The sequence below is a fragment of the Chrysemys picta genome, chromosome 4 (assembly GCF_011386835.1).
Source record: "Chrysemys picta bellii isolate R12L10 chromosome 4, ASM1138683v2, whole genome shotgun sequence".
Classification (NCBI taxonomy): Eukaryota; Metazoa; Chordata; order Testudines; family Emydidae; genus Chrysemys; species Chrysemys picta.
Window position 1 is genome coordinate 15178202 of NC_088794.1, and position 24559 is coordinate 15202760.

Below are 24559 nucleotides of genomic sequence, written 5' to 3' on the forward strand. Positions count from 1 at the left end.
TCCTCTATCGCATAGCCTACCATACTTAGCTGTGGACGTGTTATTTATACAGTTTTAATTAATTCAATTTAAATTAGCAATACGTGTATTAATTGAGATAAGCAGGTTTCAATCTGCCACTATTAAATAGCAGGAGCAGTTTTTGCTCTGCTTAAGAAGGCACTATGAAAACTGGGATGAGTAACTTCTGTAGGTTTTTATAATGACAAATGCAACCTCACCCATGGAGCATCACAAAAACAGTGAATAGCACAGAACATTATAGATGACAGTATACCTTGGCTGAGTTTGATTTTTTTAAATGTGGTTTCTTACATCTAAAGTGTCCTTAATCTGATTCTGCATTTTTGTTCACTTAAAAGATTGAAACTGACCATCCAGATGTAGAAGACAAGTCATTTCTATTTATTGACAAATATTTGTTGCAACACCAACTCACTGGAATGCATATAAAACATTTACCCAGAAAGAATTTACTTACAAAAAAAGGCATTTTTACTTCAGTCTAAAAATAGTTGTCTGTTTATTTTTTAAGTCAATTTCTGAGCTTAGACGATAGCTCTTGGTAAATATTAGTTCTTTTGCAGTGAAGATTGCTCTCCCATCACCAATCACTCTTCAACAGTTCCTGAAGATAGACAGAGTTGGCGTGATAAGCAGTCATCCAGTTAAATTGCCTATGAAATTTCCTATAGTAAGAGTGAGAAGCATAATAACTCTGCCATGTTCGGTAATAGGACTTCCAGTATTCTTCATAATTCTGAGTCTCATAGGGAAAGCCAGGCGAGCTCTCATCCTGAGTGCTGTATGAACAGTCTTTCTGGGCTCCTCTCTTTGGAGGACTGGGGAATTGTTGGTGGCGGCTTTTCTTACATCGTTTGGAATTTTGTTTCACCACCTTCTTTTTCACCTGACTGTGCTTTTGGATTTGTGGCATCTGTTGGTGCTCCACTGGGCCCATGGAGCAGCTTACGCTTTGGGAATAGTTTAGAGGAGCTTGATCTATAATGAGCACATCACTTCCTCTCTCTTGAGTATCTGAAGAGGCTTCAAAGTATGACTTGTTTCCCCTACTATGAGAGGAAGCTCTGGAACTGTACGAGTTACTATCACTATCAGTGTCCCCAAATGAGACATTGTCTGCTACTGAGTGCATAGTCTCTTCCATCCCTTTCTTTTCAAAAGCACCATTTTTAGGGTGCTGGTACTGCTCTCCAGGGCCTGTGTAACTTCTTATGATTTCAACCCTTTTCTCCAACCCTTCTTTAATAAAGTATTCATAGTCTTCAACAAACTCTGCAAAGCTCCATGGAATGGGAGGCTGTGGGTTCTTAAACGATGACAGGCAAGGGATTTTGGGGAGTGTATTTTTTAAGGTTTCCTTGTCCAGATGCTGATCAACATTTTGTTCAGTGGTTTTGCAAGCTGTTGCCATTTGATTTCTCTGCTGTGTGTTGAAGTTTAATGTCTTTGGACTCTTGCTAGTTTTTTCTGTATTTGCATGATCTGGGCAGCCTTTCAGAAGCTGCTTCTGTTTAGAAACCCTTCTTGGCCTGGACACGGAGGAATTTTCACCTGTAACAGCAGGATCACATTGGGGTATCTGAGCACAGCTATTTATGTGTGTGTGATGCACTGACTCCTCTGGTCTTTTATGGGTCAAGATATGAGCATTCACTGAAGCATCTGCGTGGGCAATAGCGGTGACCTCTACATCCCACTGTGCAAATTGCTCCATCAATCCAGTGGGTACAGGTTCTGCACAACAGAAAAAAGCAGCCATTCAGTCAAAAGCAGCACAAGACTTCTTTCTTGATCCTGAGGAAACAAGTATGTTTTGCACGCTATATAACAAAATCCCAAATCATAACAGCTTGTAAAGTGACAGTAGTCAAATTTGCTCTTTTTCCATAAATATTACCCGTATTTCTGGTGGAAGTTTTGTTTTTGTTTTAAAAAAATACAATAGATGCATTTCTCTATTAGAATGTCATCATTCTTTTTATAAATTATTCACGGTAAACTATGCCTATTATTCCAAGGGTAACCATAGAGAAGAGCAATAACTCAGGTTATTAGAAGATATATTTATGGCTAACAATGGTCAAACATAATACAATATTACCTCTCTGCTCCAGCATACATCCTAATTAAAAACATCAGTTTTAAGATGTATTAAAAGTGTTAAAAGAGGCATGGAAAGGAAAATACAAAGCATTGCTAACAGGTAAATTCTATTGTTGGAGAAAAGTGATGGTGAATCCATACAGATTTCCCAGTTCCTTTTTCTTCCACTCCACTATTGTACCCATAAAGCCCACAAGACCTCAGCACTCCATTCTGCAGTTCCCATTGCCTTCTTATAAAACTCTATCCCTAAGTTTTAATTTTGTATTGCTTTGTAGAATTGCAGTGATTTAAAATAAAGGTACGGGCCACCTAGTTAAGAGCTATTTATGTACGTTGTCAGTACCAACAGTCTGCCTTACAAGTCATATATGCAGCTATTAGACTTTGCATAGTATCTGTATATTAAACCACAGTTCATCATGACCACCTGTGAATTCAACTGTCACATTAAAACCAAAAAAATAACCAAGAGAGTTTAATGCAGACATATTCAGGAGACAGACTGTACCTGGTAAAGGAAGGAGCTGAAGATTACATTTCTGTGCAATTTTCATCATCATATTCTCTTCCTCCCCACGGCAACAGTATGTCACAGCTAGGCCTAAGGTTCCTACAATACAGGGAGCGAGAGAAGAATTAGCTTGCCAGTTCCACAGATGCACCGCTTGCAGCTGCACAACCCCACAACAGTGTTTTACCAAAGCGTCCAGCTCTGCCAATCCGATGCATGTACGTTTCCCAGTCCAAAGGCACATCCAAGTTGATGACAAGATTCACCTTCTCAGCATCAATTCCACGAGAAGTCTTGAAGGGGAAGTGGGGGGGGGGGGGAAACAGACGTAATGGTGACTAGTCACATAAGAGATGCAGTTCATCTATCAATTCAGGAGGCCCTTCTGTAAATTCTATGTATTTCAACACACTATGTGAAAACTATAATTTCCTGGCTTGCTTAGGTTATCTAGAAATAAGTGTATAAGCACTTGGCATTGAGATGTACAACTGGAGGATCATTTGTATTACCGTGGAGGAAGAATAAGCAGATGTCTGGGTACCAAGGGAGCACATATGCTCCAAGCTTAGGAGAAATATACAGGACAGTAATATTTTTAGGTGATAGAACTTCAAGCACCGAACTGAATACAGCAAGAAGGAATAACCTTGCCCGGTCTTTTCATATTTTTAAGTGTAAAGAAAAAAATTGTACCAAAGCCAATACTCCTGTGCTACAGACAAAAGAGATATTGCTACTGCTCTCCTTAAAATGTGAAAGAGGTGTTGTGCTGGTATCACACGAAGGAGAAAAGTAACTTCTGTTCCCCCATACCACCATCAAAAGATAGACACTTATTTCTTTGAAATTCATATAGCCTTCCAGAGCCTAATTACAAAAAGGTAATTAAAAATAAATAAATATTTAAACTTTATGTTTTTTAAAAGACTTTGAAAATTGGTTTTGTTTTCTGAAGATGAAAACTGGGTGGCAGTCTGTATGCTCCGCAGGGACAGAAAGTTGCTATTTTCAGATAAATGTTCTATAAACACTGCTAAGTCAGATCTATCTCCATCAGCTCTACAGTACATGAATTTATATTCTAGAGAACTACTTCTGCTCAACAACAACAAAAAACTCACTAAGTCTGTGGAAATCAGGACTCTACAATGGAACTGCTTCAATTTAGCCATAGCATCAAGACGCTGGTTCTGATTCATACTTCCTGAAGAAACAAAAATGAATATTTAGAAACTGAAAGAGTATTTAGGTTATTTAGCCTTGTGCTGCTCAAACCCAGGGAAAACAGGGCTCAATAAATTCTACTCCTGAAAGCTAGTGAAGTGGCATCCATCCTTCAGGCACTAATTCTAAGGCATGTTGTATCTACACCAGGAAATGGGGGTGACTGGAAAGTAGACAAATTTGAAAACATGATTAACAAAGTAGGGTATAAAATTAATCTCTTTTTGAGCTATTATCCCTTTCTCAAGTGTTTTAATAACTTGGGTAACATGGAATGCAAATAAGTTTGACTTACTAACTACCATAAAGATGCAAATGTTCTTACAGCAAGGGGAGACTACAGGAAAAGGGATTAGTGTTAATTACAAAATAAACAAAAAAGGATGGTTTTGTTATAATTGTGCTGAGCTTTGTTTTATTGGCTTCTAATTGAGAGATATTCTTAAGTGCCCAAATGCATCAAATTACTCCACACTTCTGAACATTTCAAACAAAAGAGGACTTTCCTTTCCAAATACATCAATCTGTTACAGTACTCCAAAGCATAAGTGGGATTTTAAGCAAATATTTAAAGATTCTCAGTGAACCTGCCGAAATATGAACGGTGAAACATTACCTGTAAATTATTCATATAAATGCCCCCAAGTCCCCGCTTATGTCCTGAATACTCCAATGGCTACATTTCTACTATGACTATAGGTCAGTTTTGTACAGAATTCCCATTAACAGAAGCAGTAAGTTCCAAATGCACTTGCCTGAAATGCACTCAGCAGGAAAACCTTTGGATGTCAGTACTTCAGCCAGGTGTTGAGCCCTAATACAACATATACATAAAGGTTGTAAATAAAATTACATGCTTCCAGAGTTTCTTCAAGATGACAGACTGAAGATGACTTAACAGCCTAAGCATCAGATCTGAACTTTCAACTCTTTTACAGCCAAAGATTAAAATTCCAGCAGTTGTCTCAGCCATTCATCTTGTTAAGTTAGGTACAGTGACACTTTGCAATTTTGCAACTGATGGATCTTTCAGCTTCGACTTAAAAAATCAAGTGTGCACAGACATTAGTTCCCACAGCACTCAGGTAAATGCAGAAATTGCCCTGTCAAAATTCTCCCCTACCCCTACACTCGCTTAGTACTATGTACCACGGTTCAAGCTGCAGCCCTGCGTTCCAGAAACGGTAGCATTTCGGAGTTGAAATTTGCATGCAGGTTGTGTAGTACTTTGGGCTCTTTATGAAAAGTGCTATAAAAATGGAATATATTATGCCCACTGTTCACAGACATCTGCAAACATCATATGGTTAGTTTTAAGAAGTTCTTGTTACCTGCTATGCAGATTTGAGAAGACCAAGGCCTGATTAAATGGAATCTTGCTGAAGAGCTCCTGCAAGTGCTGCGCCTTCTCCTCAAAAGTCTTATGAGGAAGTGAATGAGAATTCACAATTTTGTAATATTGCTTCAGCCCTGTGCAAGAAATCAAAGCATGGTAAGGTTAACAGTACAAAAAATTCACATAAAACTAGCAATGAATTGGTATTAAAAAGTTGATTCAAATATGTAGTTGTAGCTAGAATAAGAATATTAAAGAACTTGGAAATATTAGTTAACCAATATCACCACATGCTGAATTGGAATCTGGAAGGCTATTTTTCTTTAAAGTTTGGAATCTTTTCTTGAAGCTATGGAAAAAAGATAACCCACAACAGAGAGAAAAATAACCACTCTCCCATCATAGATACTTTGGCTAAGAAAAGTTTGGGTATAAGCACTCTTTTGAACAAATCATGTAATCTATAAATAAAAGTGATAAACCGAGTATTTTGAAAAAAAAAAATTTTTTGGTTTTATTAATTATACTCGTAGCTCAATGTTAAATATATTCAGATTTTATTTGCCTAAAAACATTAAAGTTATGGATGTGCAACTTATACATACCAATGAGACTTGGGTCAGTGGGGTTCAACCTCACAAAGGTAGGGTCTCTCATGTACCTGGTCAAAGCATTAGCCAATGATTCAGGGTAGGTAGCAGAAACAGCCAGCATCTGTTTGTTGGCTGGCAAAGAAGAATAAATCCAGCTAAGAGAAAGTAAGATATTGAAAGTGAATGTATCCCACATAATGCATATTTTAGAGCTGAAAGATTCTGCATGTTAAAACTACTGCTAGGCTTATGAGAGAAACACTAGTATTTTTCTTACTTGACTTGTTCCTGGAAGCTGCCTTCTTCCAGAAGCTTGTCAGCTTCATCAAGAATGAAAAGGCGGATACTGGCTGTATTCAGACAGTCCAATTCTATGAGTTGCTTTATTCGACCTACATGATAAAAGAGAAGTGAGACACTTGAGCTCCAAAAATATTTATGAAAAAAATCTGGTTGAGACAAGACAAGACACTATCTGTTGCAAATCAAAGACTCGTTACCTAACCCACTTATTAAATAAATCTTTTTTAAAAAGCATATTTAGACTAATCATTCACTAAAAATACTTCTCTGGTCTAATTTTGTTTTGCTTCAGGCTTTGAAACTGTCCCCTGTGACTATAGGACAAGAATTCAAGAGTGCGTTTATGTACCAAATATTGTTCTGTTGAAAAGTGTGTCACTGAATTGTGACTAAAGTATAGTGAAGTGTGCTCTTACCTGGAGAGCCTACAGCTATGTGACACTTTTTTAGTCTCATTTTGTCTTGGTTCAAAGGAGTCCCTCCGATGAAGACATGACATTCCAAGCCCTCCATTTTGATTCCAATAGTTGTGATAACAGCATGAATCTGCACTGCAATTTCTCTTGTAGGAGCTAAGACCAGGATCTGAAATAATAAAAAAGTTGGCTTTGAAGGGACAGTGATGGTTCAGTGAATTAAATGCAGTCTTTCACCTCTACACCACTGCTTTAACTACAGCTTAGGTGGCCAGCGACAAAGTTTTTACCATCAGCTGTTTCATGACTTGTGTAACACTCGTTGGAAGTCAAGTCCTTAGTGGACAGGTCCTCCCACCCCCAAATCAATAAGTTGAGACTGAATTCCTTCGGCCCCCATAAAAGTAGACTTGAGGCATTTTGATAGAATGGTATAGGTGGAAGTCTACCATCACAGTCCATGATATACTTGTCCTAAGAAAATATTTCTATCACTGAACTTGTCGAGCCAACAAGATGCTTTTTTTGTGCTTTCAAGCCTAAAAATGACCAACAAGGGAGGCGTGGGTGTTCCCCTTATGCCCCCCCCCCATATTTACTTCATTATAACCTATCAAGCAATCTACTACTAACACAGATTACAAAGTAAATCAACAGCTCCACAGCACTAAATTCTTACTAGGAGCTTCTGGCATCAAGGCACTGAGATTTAACAGTAAAATACATGATGCACTTCATTCAACTGTAGACAGCCACACAGCCCCCAGATTAAATTGACCAATATCCTGTCCTGTATATGGAGCTTAGTGTAAAACCTGGGGTCTGAGTGATGATCTCTTTGGTTATTCAGATACCTTGGTCAAGGACCTGGAGACGTCCCCAGGCCACTACAAACCACCACATCTTCAGGGCTCTCACCTGGGTTGCCGGGTTTTCCAGTATGAGGGAATCGAGGGCAATGGTCGAGAACACACAGGTTTTGCCAGTGCCAGATTTTGCCTGCACAATGAGATCTGAAAGGGGTTGAAGGGCCCAAGTCAGGCAGCAGCCGGAACAGGGTCACCCAAGTGATGCACAGTTATTAGGGGCTTTGCAGACTCCCTGCACAGGGACAGGAGCAGAGTCTCTACCAATCTCTCCTTCCCTTGAGAAGCAAACCACAGGCCCCAGCTCCAGAACCCGACCCCCCCCCCGACCCCTGAGGGAGGGGCCCTGTTCCCGACCCCCCCCCATGGGGGCCCCCCGCTCCCGAACCCGACCCTCCCCATGGGGGCCCCCCGCTCCCGAACCCGACCCCCCCCATGGGGGCCCCCACTCCCGAACCCGACCCGACCCCCCCATGGGGGCTACCCGCTCCCGAACCCGACCCGACCCCCCCCCATGGGGGCTACCCGCTCCCGAACCCGTCCCGCCCCAGCCTCACCCAACCCCCTCCAGCCCCTGCACCGCCACAGCCCCCGCGCCCCCCTCACCCAGGCCGCAGCGCCCCAGCGGAATGGCCTTCAGCTGCACCGGGGAAGGCCTCAAGAACCCGGCGGCCTCCAGCCCCGCCAGCACCGGGGCCGACAGCAGCAGCGACCCGAAGTCCGCCGGGCCTCCAGGGATCAGCACGTCCCGCGTGCGAAGCCGGGGCTCGGCGGGAGCCGGCGGAGCCGAGACAGGAGCCGCCATCATGGGAAGCGGCCGAGATTGGGAACTCTCGCGAGAAGCCGCAAAAGCCCGCGAAGCCTCCTGGGGGAAAACTTTATCAGCAGCCCCACCGCGCGGTCACGGCCACGGGCGGAAGGAACCATTATGTGTTGGGGGGGGGAGGTGGAAGGAACCATTGGGGTGATTTGGTGATAGACTCCTGGGGACTGAAAGGGGGGAGGCAGGGAGCTGTGGGGGGAGGAGGCAATTGGACAGTGAGAAGGGGGGACAGCAGGGGGCTCCTATGAGGGGGCACAAAGGGGAGCAGGAGACTGGGGAGGGGAAGCATAGGGGCTCTGAGAGGTGGGGGCATCCCCCACTCGCCTCCCATCCCACAGGGCATCCTAGGGTGACCAGATGTCCTGATTTTATAGGGACAGTCCTGATTTTTGGAGCTTTTTCTTATATAGGCTCCTATTACCCCCAACCCCAGTCCCGATTTTTCACACTTGCTGTCTGGTCACCCTAGGGCATCCCCACTTGCCCACCCAGTTGCTTTCCTTCATGAGCACTTCACTCCCCCAAATCTTGGCACCACACTTAGCATGGGGTATAGCACATTCATCAGAATTAATACACCCGCAAGATCCTGAGTAGGATTAATGGATATGCCCATCTGTTTGGGCATGGTTCTCTTCCTTGTATGGGGGGATACTTGACAGGCGCTTGTAATTTTCTACCGCTAACCCCTATGATTTTAATAAGTAAAATAAAAGTGGATGCAATAGCTCTGGATAGCTTGAAAGCTTCGCTCTCTCTCACCAATAGAAGTTGGTCCAATAAAAGATATGACTTCACCCACCTTGTCCCTCTAATATCCTGGGTACATGGCTACAACAACCCTGCATACAGCAATGTTCTTAATTTGTCCTGAGCAATATCTGCATAACATGTAGACAGTTTCTTGTCAGCAGAGGGTGCTGCCACTGCACATATTATGTTTCCTTTATTGATTTTGACATAAACGTGTAGCTTAATCGGGTCTCTGTGTGTGACAGGATGGCAGAGTGCACATAGGATTTCCCATGGAAGATGTGGGGAAAATTTGCTCTTGCTGTAAATTGTCACTACCACAGATCTACAGACTTGGTTTGGGGCTGATTTATATTAAATTTGTGAAAGTGGAACTTACTAAATGGACACATACAGACTAGTCAGGTCCAATAATCTATTGAGGTTAATTTTAAGAAGCTCAGCATTTGAATTTGGAGTAACAAAGCATCAGAAATTTAGCATGCCAGTATATTACTACTCTTAATTTGTATTACAGTACACCTAGGGATCCCAACTGAGATTGTGCTAGGTGGTGTACATACACTTAGTAATAGGCAGTCCCCGTCCCAAGGAGCTTCCAATCTAATTAAACAAGAAGAGTGAAAGTATTAATATCCTCAGTTTACAGATGAAAAACTGAGATACGGACAGATTAAGTGATTTGTTCATCATCCAAAAAGTGCATGATAAAGTTACATACTGAACCCAGATCTCCCTGGGTCCCATTCTGATACCTTAACCACAAAACCATCCTTCCACTCAATAAATGCCTCAACTTTTACTTTTCTAGAAAAATTAGGAAATATGAATTCCTTGCTAACAGACCTTTATTTATTTATTCACTTATGTTTGTTAGCTTTTAGCCTCTAGCTCAGCGATACGATTTAGTAGCATGCTCTGTATGGAGCAGGTTATAGAGCTCAAACAGAATCCCATTACATTTTGTTCCATATGATAAAAAGACCCCTTCAGTAAACCAAACACTCACACCATTTATCTCATATTTGCTGCTCAGAAATTGTAGCCGCGTAGGTTTGAGCATAAAAAATAACCCTCCATAACTGAAATTCCACCAACTGAAAAAACTCTGTGTGGCTGTGCAACTGACATGATTAATTACACAATTTAGTAACGTGGTATGATCCTTCGAGGGTGAGGGCTGGGTTTGTTTTGCTCTTTATAAAATCTGTGTCTATTCATTATTGTCCATGGCTGGGTAATAAATAACTTGCCCTGTTTGGCATATGGTTTATTGTAGACTGATATGCAGTTCAACAATAACTTCGACTGTGTGATTTATTAGGTGGGGAAGTGCGCAGTAGCTTTAAAGGCAAGTAGGTGGAATTTAATTGATAGTGATTGTCTGTGGCAATGTGCCACGTCCAATGTTATCAACTATTGCAGCAATTCCCATTGTTCTCTGTTGGCAGATATGTCAGACTGGACATCCAGCAGTTCTATTTTTTATTTAATTTTAAATGACTTGGAGTTTTCAATATATAAACCTACCGGTAAAGTCCTGGCCCCACTGAAACCAATGGAGAAAAAATATCATATTGATTTCAGTGGAGCCAGGATGTCACCTACAGACTGAACAAAGGGGAAGGAAGGAAGGAGGATAGAGTGGTGGTCCTTGGGATACATGTGTCTGTGTGGGACACATTCATTCTGGTTCTCTGAGACTATTATTGCCTCTTGGATCTTTGAAAGTGATTTTTCACATCCCCAACTACTATTTTAATCTCATAACTGATGCAAGATTGAAGATTCCTTGCCCTAGATATCTTTGAAGGTGTAGTACATCTGATAACATTCACACCTTCCTCCTTCTCCTCTCTCCCAGCTGATGTTCCAGTACTCTCTTTTCCTTCATTAACACATTTTCTCTATCTTCCATCTCCCTTGAGTACCTTAGTATTTGATTCTGCTTACCAGGGCTTTTTTTTTTTTTAAACAAAACGAAATCATAAGTTTGCTTTTTTAATTTAATTTTTTTTAGCATGTGGCTGTGTGATAATTTTAGACCTTCTGCCTGCTCTGCATTTCAGAGCTTTCTTTACAAAGAAACTCTGAGCTCCTTTATGTGTACAGTACTTTGTACCAACGTTCTTCACACATCTTAAGTCCCAGATGCAAGCATGCTCTTTGTATTTGTACACATACCTCACCTAATACATAAACCACAAGAGAGCTTTTAGGTCTTCTAGTCCATTCATAGCATTTATGTACTACAGTGATGGGCACTCTCCAAATACCACAGATAGATTTTGTCACATACAAAATGTGTAGTTGAGTTCTCTATGAACTCTGCAGTTCTTGCATAGTTAGATAGCTTAGACAAGTATAAATGAGTACTATCTAGGTGATCACTGTACGCTTGCAAAACCATCTCGAACTATTAGGGATTAGGACAGAAGGCAGATTATCCCACATCTGCCCACTGCAGGGTTTCTTGCCCCTTCTTCTGAAGCATTGGGTGCTGGCCACTGTCAGAGACAGATACTGGACTGATAGATCACAGGTCTGATCCTGTCTGGCAAATCCTAGGTTCTTATGCTTCTGTTTCTGCAGCAGGTTCCAGTTTGGTACTTTAAGCGGACAGCATAATAAATGAATATATATATTTGGCATTGAAGAAAAAGGATAATTCAGTTTGGAACGATGGAAGCTGAGAAGAACCGCATCGATTCAGTGCCCGAAGCAGCAGTGTTCTTGGCAGAATCACTGCCTCTGGGGAAAGGAGTCCCAGTATAGATGTCTATATGAAAATTTGTCTCTGCACCCAGCTGCAGAGGAAATAATCACACACAGATGGAAACTTGCAGTGGGAGCAGGAGAAAAAAACCATCATGGCTGACATGAGCTACCACAGCTTTGGTAGATGTGATATTCTTCGAGGTGCCGTTGGAACCAGCCTGGCACTGCTGCAAGCTTCCTAACCAAGACTGTTAAAGGAGCCGATTTCTTTTTGAAATTGGGATCCCAAGAGGAAACTGGCTGCATCTCAGGCTGAACAGCAACACCAACTCCTTTCAACGAATTTCTTTAGAGCGCCTGGCAATTCTTTCCTCCCAGCCGAAGTGATGATGTTGAAGTTGCAGTAGTTCCCAGTATTGCTACTTTCCCACTGTGCATAACATACGTACATACACAGATAAAAGCAACTGTGAGAAAGTGATCTGTAATGTGCAGCCAGTTATCCCTCAGAACCCATGCAGCCGTTCACATGCAATTGGTGTTTGTTTTAGGGATAGAACCTTAACTAGACACAAAGGTTTGCAAGGCCTCTGCGTTGCAGGGGTGGATTTAAAACACAAGCAGATGCGGAGATCTCCTCAGCAAGACCAACACAGGAGATTTCAGGAGAGAAGTGGGCCGGGAAGACAGGGAGGACGCTTGGCACAGGGCTAGTGGGAGGCTGTGCCAAGTGCAGGGGCAGTGTGAAAGAAGACACAAGGCCAGGAGTGGGAGAAGGACTCAAAAGGAGCAGTCAGCTCAGGAGAGAGGAAGGAGAAGAGTGTAGGAGGGCAAAGTAGGGAGGAGAAAATGAGGGGAGAGGTATCTGTGGGGGCTGAGTCATGGGGAACCTTCAAGTGAGGATGGGAAGTTTGAACCTGATCATGATTCCAAAGTAGTGTCAACAACCTTCTTCCTACTACATGCCCTAAAACTAAAGCACCAATAAGTGTGTTAGTCAGGAAAGAGAACAGACACCAGGAATCATCATTACTGCCATGAACCAGAGTGAGAATTTTGTCTTCTGAATCTTTTAGCTTCTTGGATAGGCCCTGTTTTACAAAACCACAGCCCAACTGATACAAACAGGCATTGCAGCCCTTCTGAGGCCTGGGTATGACAGTAGTGGAGCTGGGAACCAAAGGTGAATGAGAGAGAAAAGCTTTTAAGAGAGCATTCACTACAATAAAGGTCAAATCCTGGACTGGTTGAAGTGAAGAGGGTCGACACTGGTTTCAGGGGTGAGCAGTATGGTCTGGGACCAACATGGTGATAACACTGTGCACATAAATTAGCTCCATGTTTTATTTTTCAGGTGAGGTTTTGTTAGGTGTTTGTACTGATTAAAAAAAAAAAATACAGCCCCTAGTCCATTTGAAGTGGGCTGTAGTCCACGAAAGCTTATGCTCTAATAAATTTGTTAGTCTCTAAGGTGCCACAAGTACTCCTGTTCTTTTTTTTTAGTCAGCAGGGCTTTTTATTATTATTCCATGCTGGCTCCTAACGGGAAGTAAATGTCTAACCAAGAGATCATTATCACTGTATAATCTGGGTCCTGAGAGAGACAAGGAGCCTTTTAGAAATATGGACGTGGCAAATGGTTTGATTAAATAAAATCCCTTGTAACCTTTTTAAATTAAATTGATGTGATCTAAACAGACAATGAAGGGCGGCAGGAAGCATTTGCTCTCTGGGGGGAGGAGCGGGGCAGAGGTGATAAAACAGCAGTTGATCAGTTTTATATGTTCTGAGCAGTAATTTTTCTTACCCTTAGTAGGAGGCATCTTGTAATGCATCTTAGGCAATTTAAATATAAAGAATCATTTCTCTTTGTGCTGTATTGTTATTAGCGTATTCTTCAGGCTGTAGCCCACGAAAGCTTATGCTCAAATAAATGTGCTGGTCTCTAAGGTGCCACAAGGACTCCTGTTCTTTCTTCAGACACAGTATCTTAATTCAGAATGGCACTGCTATTTTTTATTTATTTAAATGTTTCGGGCTCTATACTAGGCTCTGGGATGGAGGAAGGGTTATTAGAATCAGCCCAATGGCTGTATGCGGCGTAACCACGTGACATAACTGGCAGCTTTATTGTTCCACTGATGCTTTCCCTGTAACGTCAAAGAATTTAGGTCTCCCTCCTGCTGCTTTGCCACGTGTAGGCAGTTAAAGGATCAGAGCATGAGATTATAAATCTTGATAAACCCAATATTTATCATTTTTAAAATCTCATATTTTAAAGCCAATTTTATGAGCTTTGAGGCCTGACTAAAGATTTTTGAATGCTTAGAATTGGCAAATATTTGATAAATGGCACTTCCCAAACTTTGTTCATGAGTCTCTGCTGGGATCCACTACCACTGACTCCTGTGTCAATGCAGAGACCCACTGATGTCTCCATAGAGGACTGAGGCCTCACAGTCTAAAGACTGCAACCTGCATCATTACCTTGGTGACTGAGAGCCTGGTGTTTTGCCTACAGGAGCACTGCATAATTGTTTTAGCATCCCTATCCGTTGTAGAAACACCCCTGGTCCAGCGGCGATTACACTACCATAAATCAAACTACCACATACACATTGTGTCCTCAATCACCTAAAGCACAGATGACTCTGGAAATTAGCGTTTAGACAATCTACAAATGCACCTCACAAAATATGACAATGAGCAGGTACACTTCCATTTCAGCTGAATCCAACTGCTTTACAAATGCTGCTAGCTTTGCAAATGACCCACAGTCAAGACTACACAGTCTGCAGAGTGGCTTGAAAGAGAGCTCATTGCCTTCTATGAAATGGAATATTTCTGTCAACCTAGTTTATTCTCTTAAATTGCACCTTTGCCAAGAAATATAACCACCAGCATTGTAGGGATCTTATATTAGGACAGACCTTCTGCAAGAGAGAGACACTCATCTGAAAGGAAATGTGTATCCATCATACTAAGCCATTATGCTGTTTCCTTCCTTCCTCCCTCCCTGTGGCTATATCCATCTCTTTAACATCTCTTTATTATTCTCCTCCAACCGGAGAATCTCCCCTGGGGGCTTATGAGCATGTTTCTTTATTTGCTTTCTAATCTTTACGTTTCAAAACTACATTTTCCCTTCTCCAAATCTCCTGGATTTTTCACCATTTCTCCCCCTAAAATTAAAAACGAAATCTGATGAAATTACTGCGTTTTCTGGGATGTGCCATTCTCAGAGTTCCTGACTGTTTTAAGGCTGCGGCAGTTTACAAGAGGGATTTCTCGAAGTGGGGAGAGAGGGAGAGAAATCATGTGGATAAAATCCAGGAGTTACTTTGAGTTTCTCAGGGCAACCGTGCAAAAGACTGTGCTGGAGTTTATTATTCACCCTTTACTGACTAGGGCCCCGATCCTGCAAACTCTTCCATGTTTGTAGGCTTACACCAGCACTGAGCTCCATTCAAGTGAACAGGGCTCTGCATGGGCACAGGTACTGCCTACATGGATGCAGCTTGCAGGATCTCTGGTTATCGCATGGGCATGATGGTTTTATGCTGCATTAGAAATAGGGCCAAATTCTAGCCACAAGGAATTTGATTTGGTACATGCAAAAAAACCTGGGGACAGTGGGGAAGGTTTTCTGTCCCAGTCCTCTCTTCCCCTAAAACCAGCAGAGAAGGTGCTCTACAGGTTCCCCCATGACAAATCCTAACAGTCCGGGGGGGAATCCCACTGTTTTGGGCACACACAGCTACACACGTACACAGTCCTCCCTGCACAGTTCATTCCTGCACGTAGCAGGAGGAAGTGCGGGCATTGCCACTCTGAACTGGGCACAGAGTAATGCTACTGTTTGGAAGTGTATGTGTGCACCTGTTCTAGAGTAACAGATGCAGAGAAGATAAATTTGGCCCATGGTTTGGAGCCCCAGAGTCCACTGAGCCCCAGTTACATGTGTGGACGCTAATCTCTCTCTTATTGCCCCCTATATTAAAACAAGTCAGGTCTTTACTCTGTGCCAATGGAGACGCAAATTGGAATCTGCATGCAGTGTAACATTTCACACTGGCCTGTGTTCCCATTAACAGCAGCACCCATCCCCTATCCAGGGCCGGCGCTTCCACTAGGTGACCCTAGGCGGTTGCCTAGGGCGGCAGGATTTGGGGGGCGGCATTTTGCCGCCCGCGGCAGAAATTTGGCGACGGGGGGTCCTTCCGCTCTGGATCTTCAGCGGAAATTCGGCGGCGGGTCCTTCCCTCGCTCCGTGACCCGCCGCCGAAGTGCCCCGAAGACGCAGCGCGGAAGGACCCCCGCCGCCGAATGCTCAGAGGAAGAGCGCTGCCGCCTAGGGCGGCAAAAACCCTGGCACCGCTCCTGCCCTTATCCCAGGCGTATTAGCTGTTGACAGGAGGAGTCCATGTGATGAAAAGGATGGCCTGGCTGGCAGGGCCTCAATAGCCCCAATCCAACTCATCAGCATGCAGGTTAGGGATGATGCACAGAGAGGGAAGCCTGCAGTGTCCCCACATACTCTTTAGGAATCAGTGTATACTGGACTTCACCCTCCGGGGGCCCTTCTTACCTGAGATTCTGGAGCACTGAATTCCATATTTCAGGTGGTTCCATGTTTCAGGTGATTATATTTCAGTCCAGCCATGAGAGATTTATACAGTTCCACTTTGCTTCTCTCTAGATAATCTGTCTGCCACAAAAATCACAGGGAAGTGTGTTCTAGTACTGACCCTTCAAAATAGCCTCTAGAAATCCTCTAATTAACCTGCATGATTTGGGGGTCAGAGTGGGTCTAGGGGAAGGAGCAATTACATTGCAGAAGTAGCAATTACAACCATAAACAAGGGAAAGAATATAAAACCTGAAGCTTTGGGGCATGAACCCAACTAACAGGGTCTAAGAGACAACTTTCTCTGGGGGCAGGTTACCTCACAACTGCCTAGTGCAGATTTTATTCCTCTGAAGTGGCTGTTACTGACCACTTCTGGAGACACCGGAACACAGGCATTGCCAGACTGAATCAGACCTGAGGACCATCTAGCCCAATGTTCTGTCTCCATCAGTGGCCGGTACTAGATGCTTCATAGGAAAATATAACAACCCTGCAGCATTAAGATGTATGATGTGACAAGCTGGGTGAATGCCTGTATTACTTTTTATGAATATCATGTCACTCAGTTTCCCTGTTCAATTTGGTGTTATTACCTGCCTGCAGGCACAGAGTTAAAGGAGGCTGTAAAAGGGAGGTTGTTAAGGAACCCAGGAAAGGTAAGACCATGTCCTAGACAAGGAGCATTCCCTCAAATGTTCATAGCCATGAAGAGAGACTTCTCAGCCACAGTGCTGGGAGGGGGCAGGCGGTCAGAGAGGCTGACCAGGATGTGTCAGTGAAAAGGCTGTTTGCACTGTGGTTGTAGTGGAAAAGGCTGACAGTCTGACTAAAGCTCTCAGAGACAGGGGACCACAGGCTGCAAACAGTGTAGGCTGCTTCTCCTAACTTAGAGATGGGGAATAAACCAGAGCAAAGCTAAGCATAGGTAAGGGAACGTGCATGTAGGCCTCTTAGTTATTTTAAATCTATTTTTTTAAGCACTGTGTACCCTTTAGGAGAAAATAAATCGTGTTTTGTTTTGAAAATGCTCTTTCTGTATACTGCAACCATATGCCGTCTCTCGGGATCTCAAAGAGAAACCTCAGCAGGGTCCAAAGTTGGACCTGCTGAATTAGTCACAGTTGATACCTGTAACCCAGGTCCTGGTCTGAGAGTGGGTGAATTGCAGAATTCCACTCCAAGAAAGGTAAAGGCCTGAGGCCTCACACCTTTGCGGGGTGTACTCAGAGAATCCCCAAGAAGAGACAGCAATGCAGCTACCATCTGTAATGGTCACCTAACTAATCTGCCTCCCAGGTTAGATCACATCCTATTTTGTTTAATTAATTATGGTAACGCTGAATACCCATATACATCTCCAATCCCTTTTTAAAATCTCGCCAAGTTATTGGCCTCAATGACTTCCTGTGGCAATGAGTTCTCCAGTCTAACTACACATGATGTGACAGAGTATTTCCTCAGTCCAGACAGGATGGGGAACGAGAGGAATCTCAAGCCTGATTCAGTCTAGCAATTCCTATGAGCTATAACATAATTTTAGCTTATTATTTTTAGCTGTTAAACGCTGAGAACATGCTCAGCACTGTAAAAAGATACACAGAGCAGATAGTCCCTAGCCTAGAGAGCTTATAATGGGAACAAGAAAGAGAATCCCAGAGCAGGGAATAGCTGATGGAACCTTTGCCAAAGCCAGGCTTTCCTACGCTGTTGTTAAACACAAATGACATACACTGTTTTAATTCTGCACTAGATTAATGTTCCTTCTGAATATATATATATAGTGGCCTTATATAAAGAGAAGTAATCTTACAAACAACTGTGATGTGCATGCTGTGACATTTTATACACGCCCCTATGACCTTTGCTTTGCTAATACAATGTTTAATCCCTTTTAAACCCTAATATAATAATTTTTAAGTAAATCATGTTCCAAACTGGGTGACTTTCACAGAACTCCCATCTGGAAGGACGTAGCCATTCAGAGGTTCTAGCCCAGGCAGAACTGATGTGATTTTCTCTGCTAAAAGGATATTTTGTTCTTTACATACGTATACTATATGATCCCTCTGGCTGGGCTCTCTCCTGTTCTCCTCCCCCTTAGCCTTGTAAAATATCAACTAAGAATCTACAATAAGCTACTTTGTGTACAGACTATTTAAGCTGTAAGGGTCAAATTCCAGGTGATGCTGAGCATAAACACCTGACAGAAAACTCCAAACAGTAAAGGGGAGCGTTTCTCTGACTTTAGGGGGGGGGCTCTTTTGGAATCTCCCCTAAATCCACAAGCAGGTCTTTGCACAGCCATTAATGATGGAGCCAGATTGCTTAGGCCCAGGGGTGTGGTTTGTGGTCTCTTGTATGCTTCCAGGCCTTGCGTTAGCCCCTATGCAGTGCTGAAATCCAAACCAGATTTCCAGAGTCTCCCGAGCCAGTGCTATAGCCACAAGACTATCCTTCCTCCTCTCACCATATATTTCTACAGGTTGAACCTCTCTAGTCCGGCACCCTCAGGACCTGACCGGGGCCGAACCAGAGAATTTGCCGAACCACAGGAGGTCAATGCAGAATGCCAGTGGGTCTCCATAGGCGCGAGAAGTAGGAGTGTGGGGGGTACTGCAGCACCCCCAGGCTTTGTGCCCAGCGTTGCCTCCCACCCAGGGTCCTGGCCGCCGGCCCCCTGCCCAGGGGCTCCGAAGCCATCCCCAGGTCCTCCCCCTCCCTCCCGAAGCTTGAACATCGTGAATCAGCTGTTCGCAGTGCTCCGGAAGCTCTGGGCATGAGGAGTTGGTAAGTGCGGGGCTGCTGGCACGCAAGAGGCACGGGGGGAGGAGGGTAGAGGGGGGAGCTTGGCGCTGGTGGATGCTCCACACGCACTAATTTTTTTCCATGTGTACCCACGAATTCGGCGCCTATGCCGGATCACGGATGTTGCTGAACCAGGGAGTGCCGGATTAGAGAGGTTCAACCTGTATTACATTAATGATACCTGAACAAAGTTTGTGGTCCCTTTGAAATAATGGAATAAGCCACTCCCAGTAAAATTGCACAGGTTTTCCGAACCAGGGTTTGTCGGTTTAAAAAAAAATATATATATATATTTTAGATTTAAAAGTTGTTAAAGCTAAACCTGCCCCTGCTCCTTTGTGTCCATTTCTCATTCCTTTTCTCGCTTGTTATCAGACTGGCATGTTTAGCTTTGAAGGATTCGCCTTCAGTATCTGAGAGGACACAGAATTATTCAGAACAAATCTTGCTTTCTTTGATATATTTTTAAAGTGAGATAATCTTATCCTCCCACCCCAGATGTGTTAGCAGAAAGACACTGAGACTGCTCAGTCCTCTTCAGCATGTCTGACTCACTCTCGGGGTTGTGGTATTTACACGTGTTTATATTGCCATGGTGACTATTTTTGTTCTCTATAAATCAAAGCACTTTAAAATGAAAAGGGCCATTGATAGTGGCACACACACTGACTTCATATCCATGATCGAACGTCGTGACTCTGAGCATCCTGTGCGTTCATTTTCTTTATGAAAAAGACACGTGGCAATTTACCAGTAAGTAACAAGTCTTTGGGGCAGCAGTTACATCTCTGTTGCTTTAAATAACTGGCAAAGTCTTACCTTTTCCCCCAACAGAACTAGTGTATGGAGCTGCTATAAATAATAATAAATAGAGTCTTAAAAGGCTCAAGCCAGTGCCCTTCTGCTGACGGCACTCGGTCAATAGCTGGGCCTTTCATCCTGAAGGATCCCAACGAGCTTTACAAGTTTCAGCTGAAACATAAATGATACATAGGAATCACTTCAGATATACTGCTTAAAAGCTCATGGGAACACTATATAGTAATATGGGACAGAAAGCAAAGAATATCGTACAGCCAGAGGAATTTTAGGTAGGCAAAATATGGCCAGAACTAGGTAGGCAAAATATGACCAGAATTAACACTCCTCACTCTTATGAAAAAGTGCCAGGGGTTTTTTAAGGACCATGCATACTAGGTAAGCACATGATATTACTGCTGTGCCTCTGTTTCCTCTCACATCCCAGCCCCACTCTTTTGTCATCGTCTTCATTACATCATATGTGAAATTAAATTGTAAGCTATTTCAGGGCAAGGCCCTTGCACTATTTACCTTTATTGCTTGCTGCCGAACACGCTTTTGGATATCAGGTAATAAAATATTAATACTACACACAGATGAATGGATGGATAGATGCACGTACAGCCCATTCTAGTGGCTCAGGGTTTATTTAAAAAGAAAATTCACCCAGGTAAGCCAAATTTAGGCTCAATAAGCCACTTCTTTGATATCAGCCAAAGCTGGAAATGAAATAAGGACTGGTAAACCTTTTCTAGTTTTAAATCAAAATTTAAACTTTTACTTTAATTTTAGTAAAATACTGTATGGTATAAAGTGCATTTTAATTTGACTAATAAAAAGGTTGCAGGGACATGAAAGCTAGACAGTGAACTATTTGACCAATGATGAGGGAGGGATACTGGGACATCAACATCATGAGATCAATGTTAACACAGTTAAGATGTGGCTATCTTGCCATAAAATTGACCAGTTTTATAGCCCTGTATAACAGTTGTTGGTGATACTTTGTTCCTCATAGCTAAATAAACAAACAATCTCTTACAATTCTACAGAAGCTTTTATATGGAAGTCTCCCCAGCTGCTTTTCAACCTACATGTACAGGATTCACATCACCAAAACCCAGTTGTCTCTTAAACAGAACAGCACACAACAACTTTTAAAAAAAATTGGACATGTATGAAAAATTTCATATCCAGTTGCAGCTACAGGGGGGAATTTAGGGAGGGAGAATGGAATTACTTGAGTTGTGATTTTTCACCATAAGATCTTTAAAGGTCACAATTGCATAAAGCACAGGTGATTAGTAGCTTAATTGACTAATTGGTCAGATTTGAAGGGGCAATTTAACTCATTATGCACAAATATAAGCCTAAATTATTAAAATGATCATATTCTTACATTTCTCCTGGCTGGCTGTTCTTGGTTTGGCTGATTTACACAAAGCTGGTGCAATTCAGGCCACACTGAAACCCTGATTGATAAAACATTTTGAAAGGTTTAGCTTAGGAGTGCTGGAAAGGATAGAAAATGAGTAAAGATTCAGAGATAACCCCTGATGGTAGTTCAACAAAGAACAGCCAAGCAAAAGCACTGAGAAACCAGATCAATTAACTGGAAGACAACAAATGCAGATAAAGAAACCTTCAGCGGCAGAGGGAGGGATGTTTTTCAGAGGGGAAGGATTGAGGAATTTCTGATGAAAAATGAATGCACCACACAAAGGCATGTTCTATTTTCCGCCCTAAAGATCTTGAGGTTTCTCCCTCCCCGCCCATGTGTCTTTTCCTTGAGACCAAGAGCCCTATTTTCCATTGTCCTGTATATTGTGCTAGTGCAAAGTAATTGCACAGTGCAGCCATACCAGACTGGATGCCAGGCGCAGGGCAGTGGAGAACCTGGGGCCAAAGTGGTGATGTGGCTTTGTTACTGAGTGTAACAGACATACGCACAGTAGAGAAAATCTCTGGAGAAAGAGGTCCAGAACCTCCCTCCTTTAGTGAGAGTTCCCTGCACATGGAGATTAAGGCCTGGATTCTGATCCCCCATACTCCTGTGGAAATTTAACTCCCTGAACAGTCTCACTGGGAGTGAGCAGTCCCTAAGGGTTGGGTGATATCAGAGCAGATTCTGGATCTAAATGTGAGATCAAAATCTTTGACCCAAACTAGTTGCAACAAACAGACTCAAAACAAAGGTTAAACGTTTTTCACTGCGTGCGTGCTGTCAGACACAGTTGCTGTGCTCTCCAAATTTCTTATGAGCTCTTCAGAACACTGCTCTTGCCTAAATGCCATGCAAAGTGAACTCCTGCCCCTGCGTACTGTTCACACGGGGCAATTTAAAACGGTTTAACCCAGATTTTAGTGCTTGGAACAGCCATGTTGACCTTTTAAGTATTTGAATTTTTAAAACACTTAGAACAGCATTCCCTAAATTCCTTGGAGAGCTTAGTATTTCAGAGGAGGCACTAGCCTTCTCTGAGACCTGGTACTAAGGAGAATCTGCGCAGGCACCACACAATCTTTCGGGATTCCTACGGCATGTTTTAGAGCAGTAGGCTCTGGAGGTGGCAGCCTAAGGAGAGAAGAATTCAATCCCCCTTGATGCCTGTCTCAGTCCATTCCACACCTTATTTAATAGAACCCCTGAAACTGCATCTATTTTCCAAAAAGTTTTGTTCAAATTACAACCCTGGTCAGCCTCAGCTGGAGTCAATGGGAGCTCAGTACCTCTGGCAATCAGGCCAAAGGCATCAAGGTGGGCATCCAAGAACAAAGGTACCAAAATCAAGGGCCGCTTTTGAAATTGTGTCTCAGCAAAGTTGCTAATCTCTTGCAGGAGGTAATTTTAGTCTGCAAGATGCAGAAAGACTAAAGGCTTGTCCCAGTGAGAAAGTTGCACAGGTATAATTTGTGTGAATTTGTGCATACTTGAATTAATGCAAAAGGTTGTGTAGACACTTATTTCAGTTTGAAACTGCTTTATTTTCATTTATCTTAAGTCAAGAGGTTTACACTAAACCAACATAAGCCAGGCCTGTACCAAACAGGAGCTTTCACACAGACGTTTGCATTGGTTTAACCACATTGGTTTAGAAGCCTATTCAAGTTATACCAGTGCATTTTTCTCATATAGGTAAACTTAATATAAACATTAGAATCACTTGAGATAAACACTTGAGAAACAACAGTCTGGTTCAAAGCTGGCAAATAAGTTCCCTGTTCCTTACTAATGGGGATGTATAGTTACAGGGGATATGGACACCACAGCAGTGAATGCATGCAATAGACTAATAAAATAATACATAAATAATACTATGTGTTAGATGCTATCTGCACACTTAACATCATTGATAAAGGAGAAGTAACACACTATAGCTATAAAACTGGCAACAGAGAGAAGGGGAAAAAATTAGATCCAAAATCATTCATGGAAAACCGGAATCTGAGACTCCTGCAAGGAGGTCCTTGTGTGAGGCACAGAAAAAGAACAGGAAAGTTAGGTCATCCAAGGTACCATTAATAGAGGCAGGCTTTTCAGCTAATACCCTCAATATGTTGCAACCATTTCTGTCTTTTATCACTGAGTGGCTCTTCAAACCTGGGAGCTTGGCTGTGGAGGGAAACACATACCCTGCTCTGAACAGGTCCATGTGAAGTGTCTAGCTACAGATAGCCAAGAGAAAAAGACAGATTTCAAGGGGAAGTTTGTAGCTAGGCCAGTTCTTGTTGGCTAACATTTTAGGCAAGAGTCATAGGTTGGTACATCTCCCACTCAGGACAAGTAGAACCCCAGTTGTCAGTTATTAACATTTTGATACGATCACTTCTTCAACATGTGAAACTCACAGCACAGGTGAGTAGAGTAGAAGTAGGGTGCAGGTTCCCCCTGCGTTTACTTCTGATCTGATAATGAGAGTCTTGCACACACTCACGCCAAGATCCAGTGTGGAAAAATTGAAACGGCGCTGCAAGAGTTAAAGCAAATTTGAACCATCCAAAATTGGAGAGTTTCACGCTATGTTGTGATGAGGGTGTGGACTGGGTAGTTCTGGGCTATTAGGGGTTCACTCTTGCAGAGCAATTTGCAGGACCAGGGCCATAGTTTAAAAAAACAAAACAAAACACCAGAGCTCTACGCTAGGACAGGATAATTTGGGGTAAAAATTAGCCCACTAATCAGTGTTGCTGACTTTCCGATTTTACCACAGGTATCTCAGTATTTACTGTTTTTCTTAAAGTCACAGCCGGAAGTCAGGAGATTACTGGAGATTCTCAGCTTTTATTAAAAAAAAAAAAGTTTCTACTTTCTAGCCCTTCTACTTGTAGAGAAAAAAACTTGAAATGTGACTCCGACAAGAGGCAAATAAAACCCACCCAATGTATGATGTTTAAAATCTCATGGTTTCGGATGGGGCCCCTGCCTGGGGAGATTAGAAGGGCTGGGGCTGGCAATATTGCCAAAGGGGTCCTGTTTCCAAGGGACCCACCGCCGCAGGTTTGGAATTTTGAAACTCCAGTCAAGGACAATCATGTTTTTGCTTTGCGGGCACGAGATCTCCTAGAGTAAACGCGCAAAACCACGGCGCTTGGCTGAGCTGGGGGAGCGGTCCTGGTGCAAAGCCGCCCCCATAACTGACCCCATCC

At 42.8% G+C, this 24559-nt stretch overlaps 1 protein-coding gene across 2 annotated transcripts; it reads right to left on the reverse strand.

The window, feature by feature from the left end:
- Positions 1 to 384: 384 nt before the first annotated feature.
- Positions 385 to 8241, reverse strand: DDX20 (DEAD-box helicase 20). 2 transcript variants are annotated; one of them, XM_065591452.1, is made up of 11 exons: positions 7989 to 8241; positions 7435 to 7529; positions 6517 to 6685; positions 6075 to 6189; positions 5810 to 5952; positions 5200 to 5338; positions 4620 to 4682; positions 3766 to 3844; positions 2829 to 2934; positions 2639 to 2740; positions 385 to 1758 (listed from the first exon to the last, which is right to left on the reverse strand). In XM_065591452.1, the coding sequence occupies exons 1-11, from the start codon at positions 8188 to 8190 to the stop codon at positions 605 to 607; spliced, it is 2367 nt and encodes a 788-aa protein (XP_065447524.1). In that variant the 5' UTR covers positions 8191 to 8241; the 3' UTR covers positions 385 to 604. The 2 variants fall into 2 exon arrangements, with proteins under 2 accessions (XP_065447524.1, XP_065447523.1); XM_065591451.1 differs by having other exon boundaries at positions 3766 to 3848; positions 4624 to 4682; positions 7989 to 8240.
- Positions 8242 to 24559: the final 16318 nt, after the last annotated feature.

Bases quoted from the DNA above. Each gene is read 5' to 3' on its own strand.
- DDX20 (XM_065591452.1), bottom strand. From the start codon at position 8,190: ATGATGGCGGCTCCTGTCTCGGCTCCGCCGGCTCCCGCCGAGCCCCGG. The intron at 4,683-5,199 runs GTAACAAGAACT...ATGTTGTATTAG, and splicing joins TTCTCAAATCTGCATAGCAG to GGCTCAACACCTGGCTGAAG. The intron at 2,935-3,765 runs GTGAGTTTTTTG...TTCCCCTTCAAG, and splicing joins TCCTGATTTCCACAGACTTA to ACTTCTCGTGGAATTGATGC.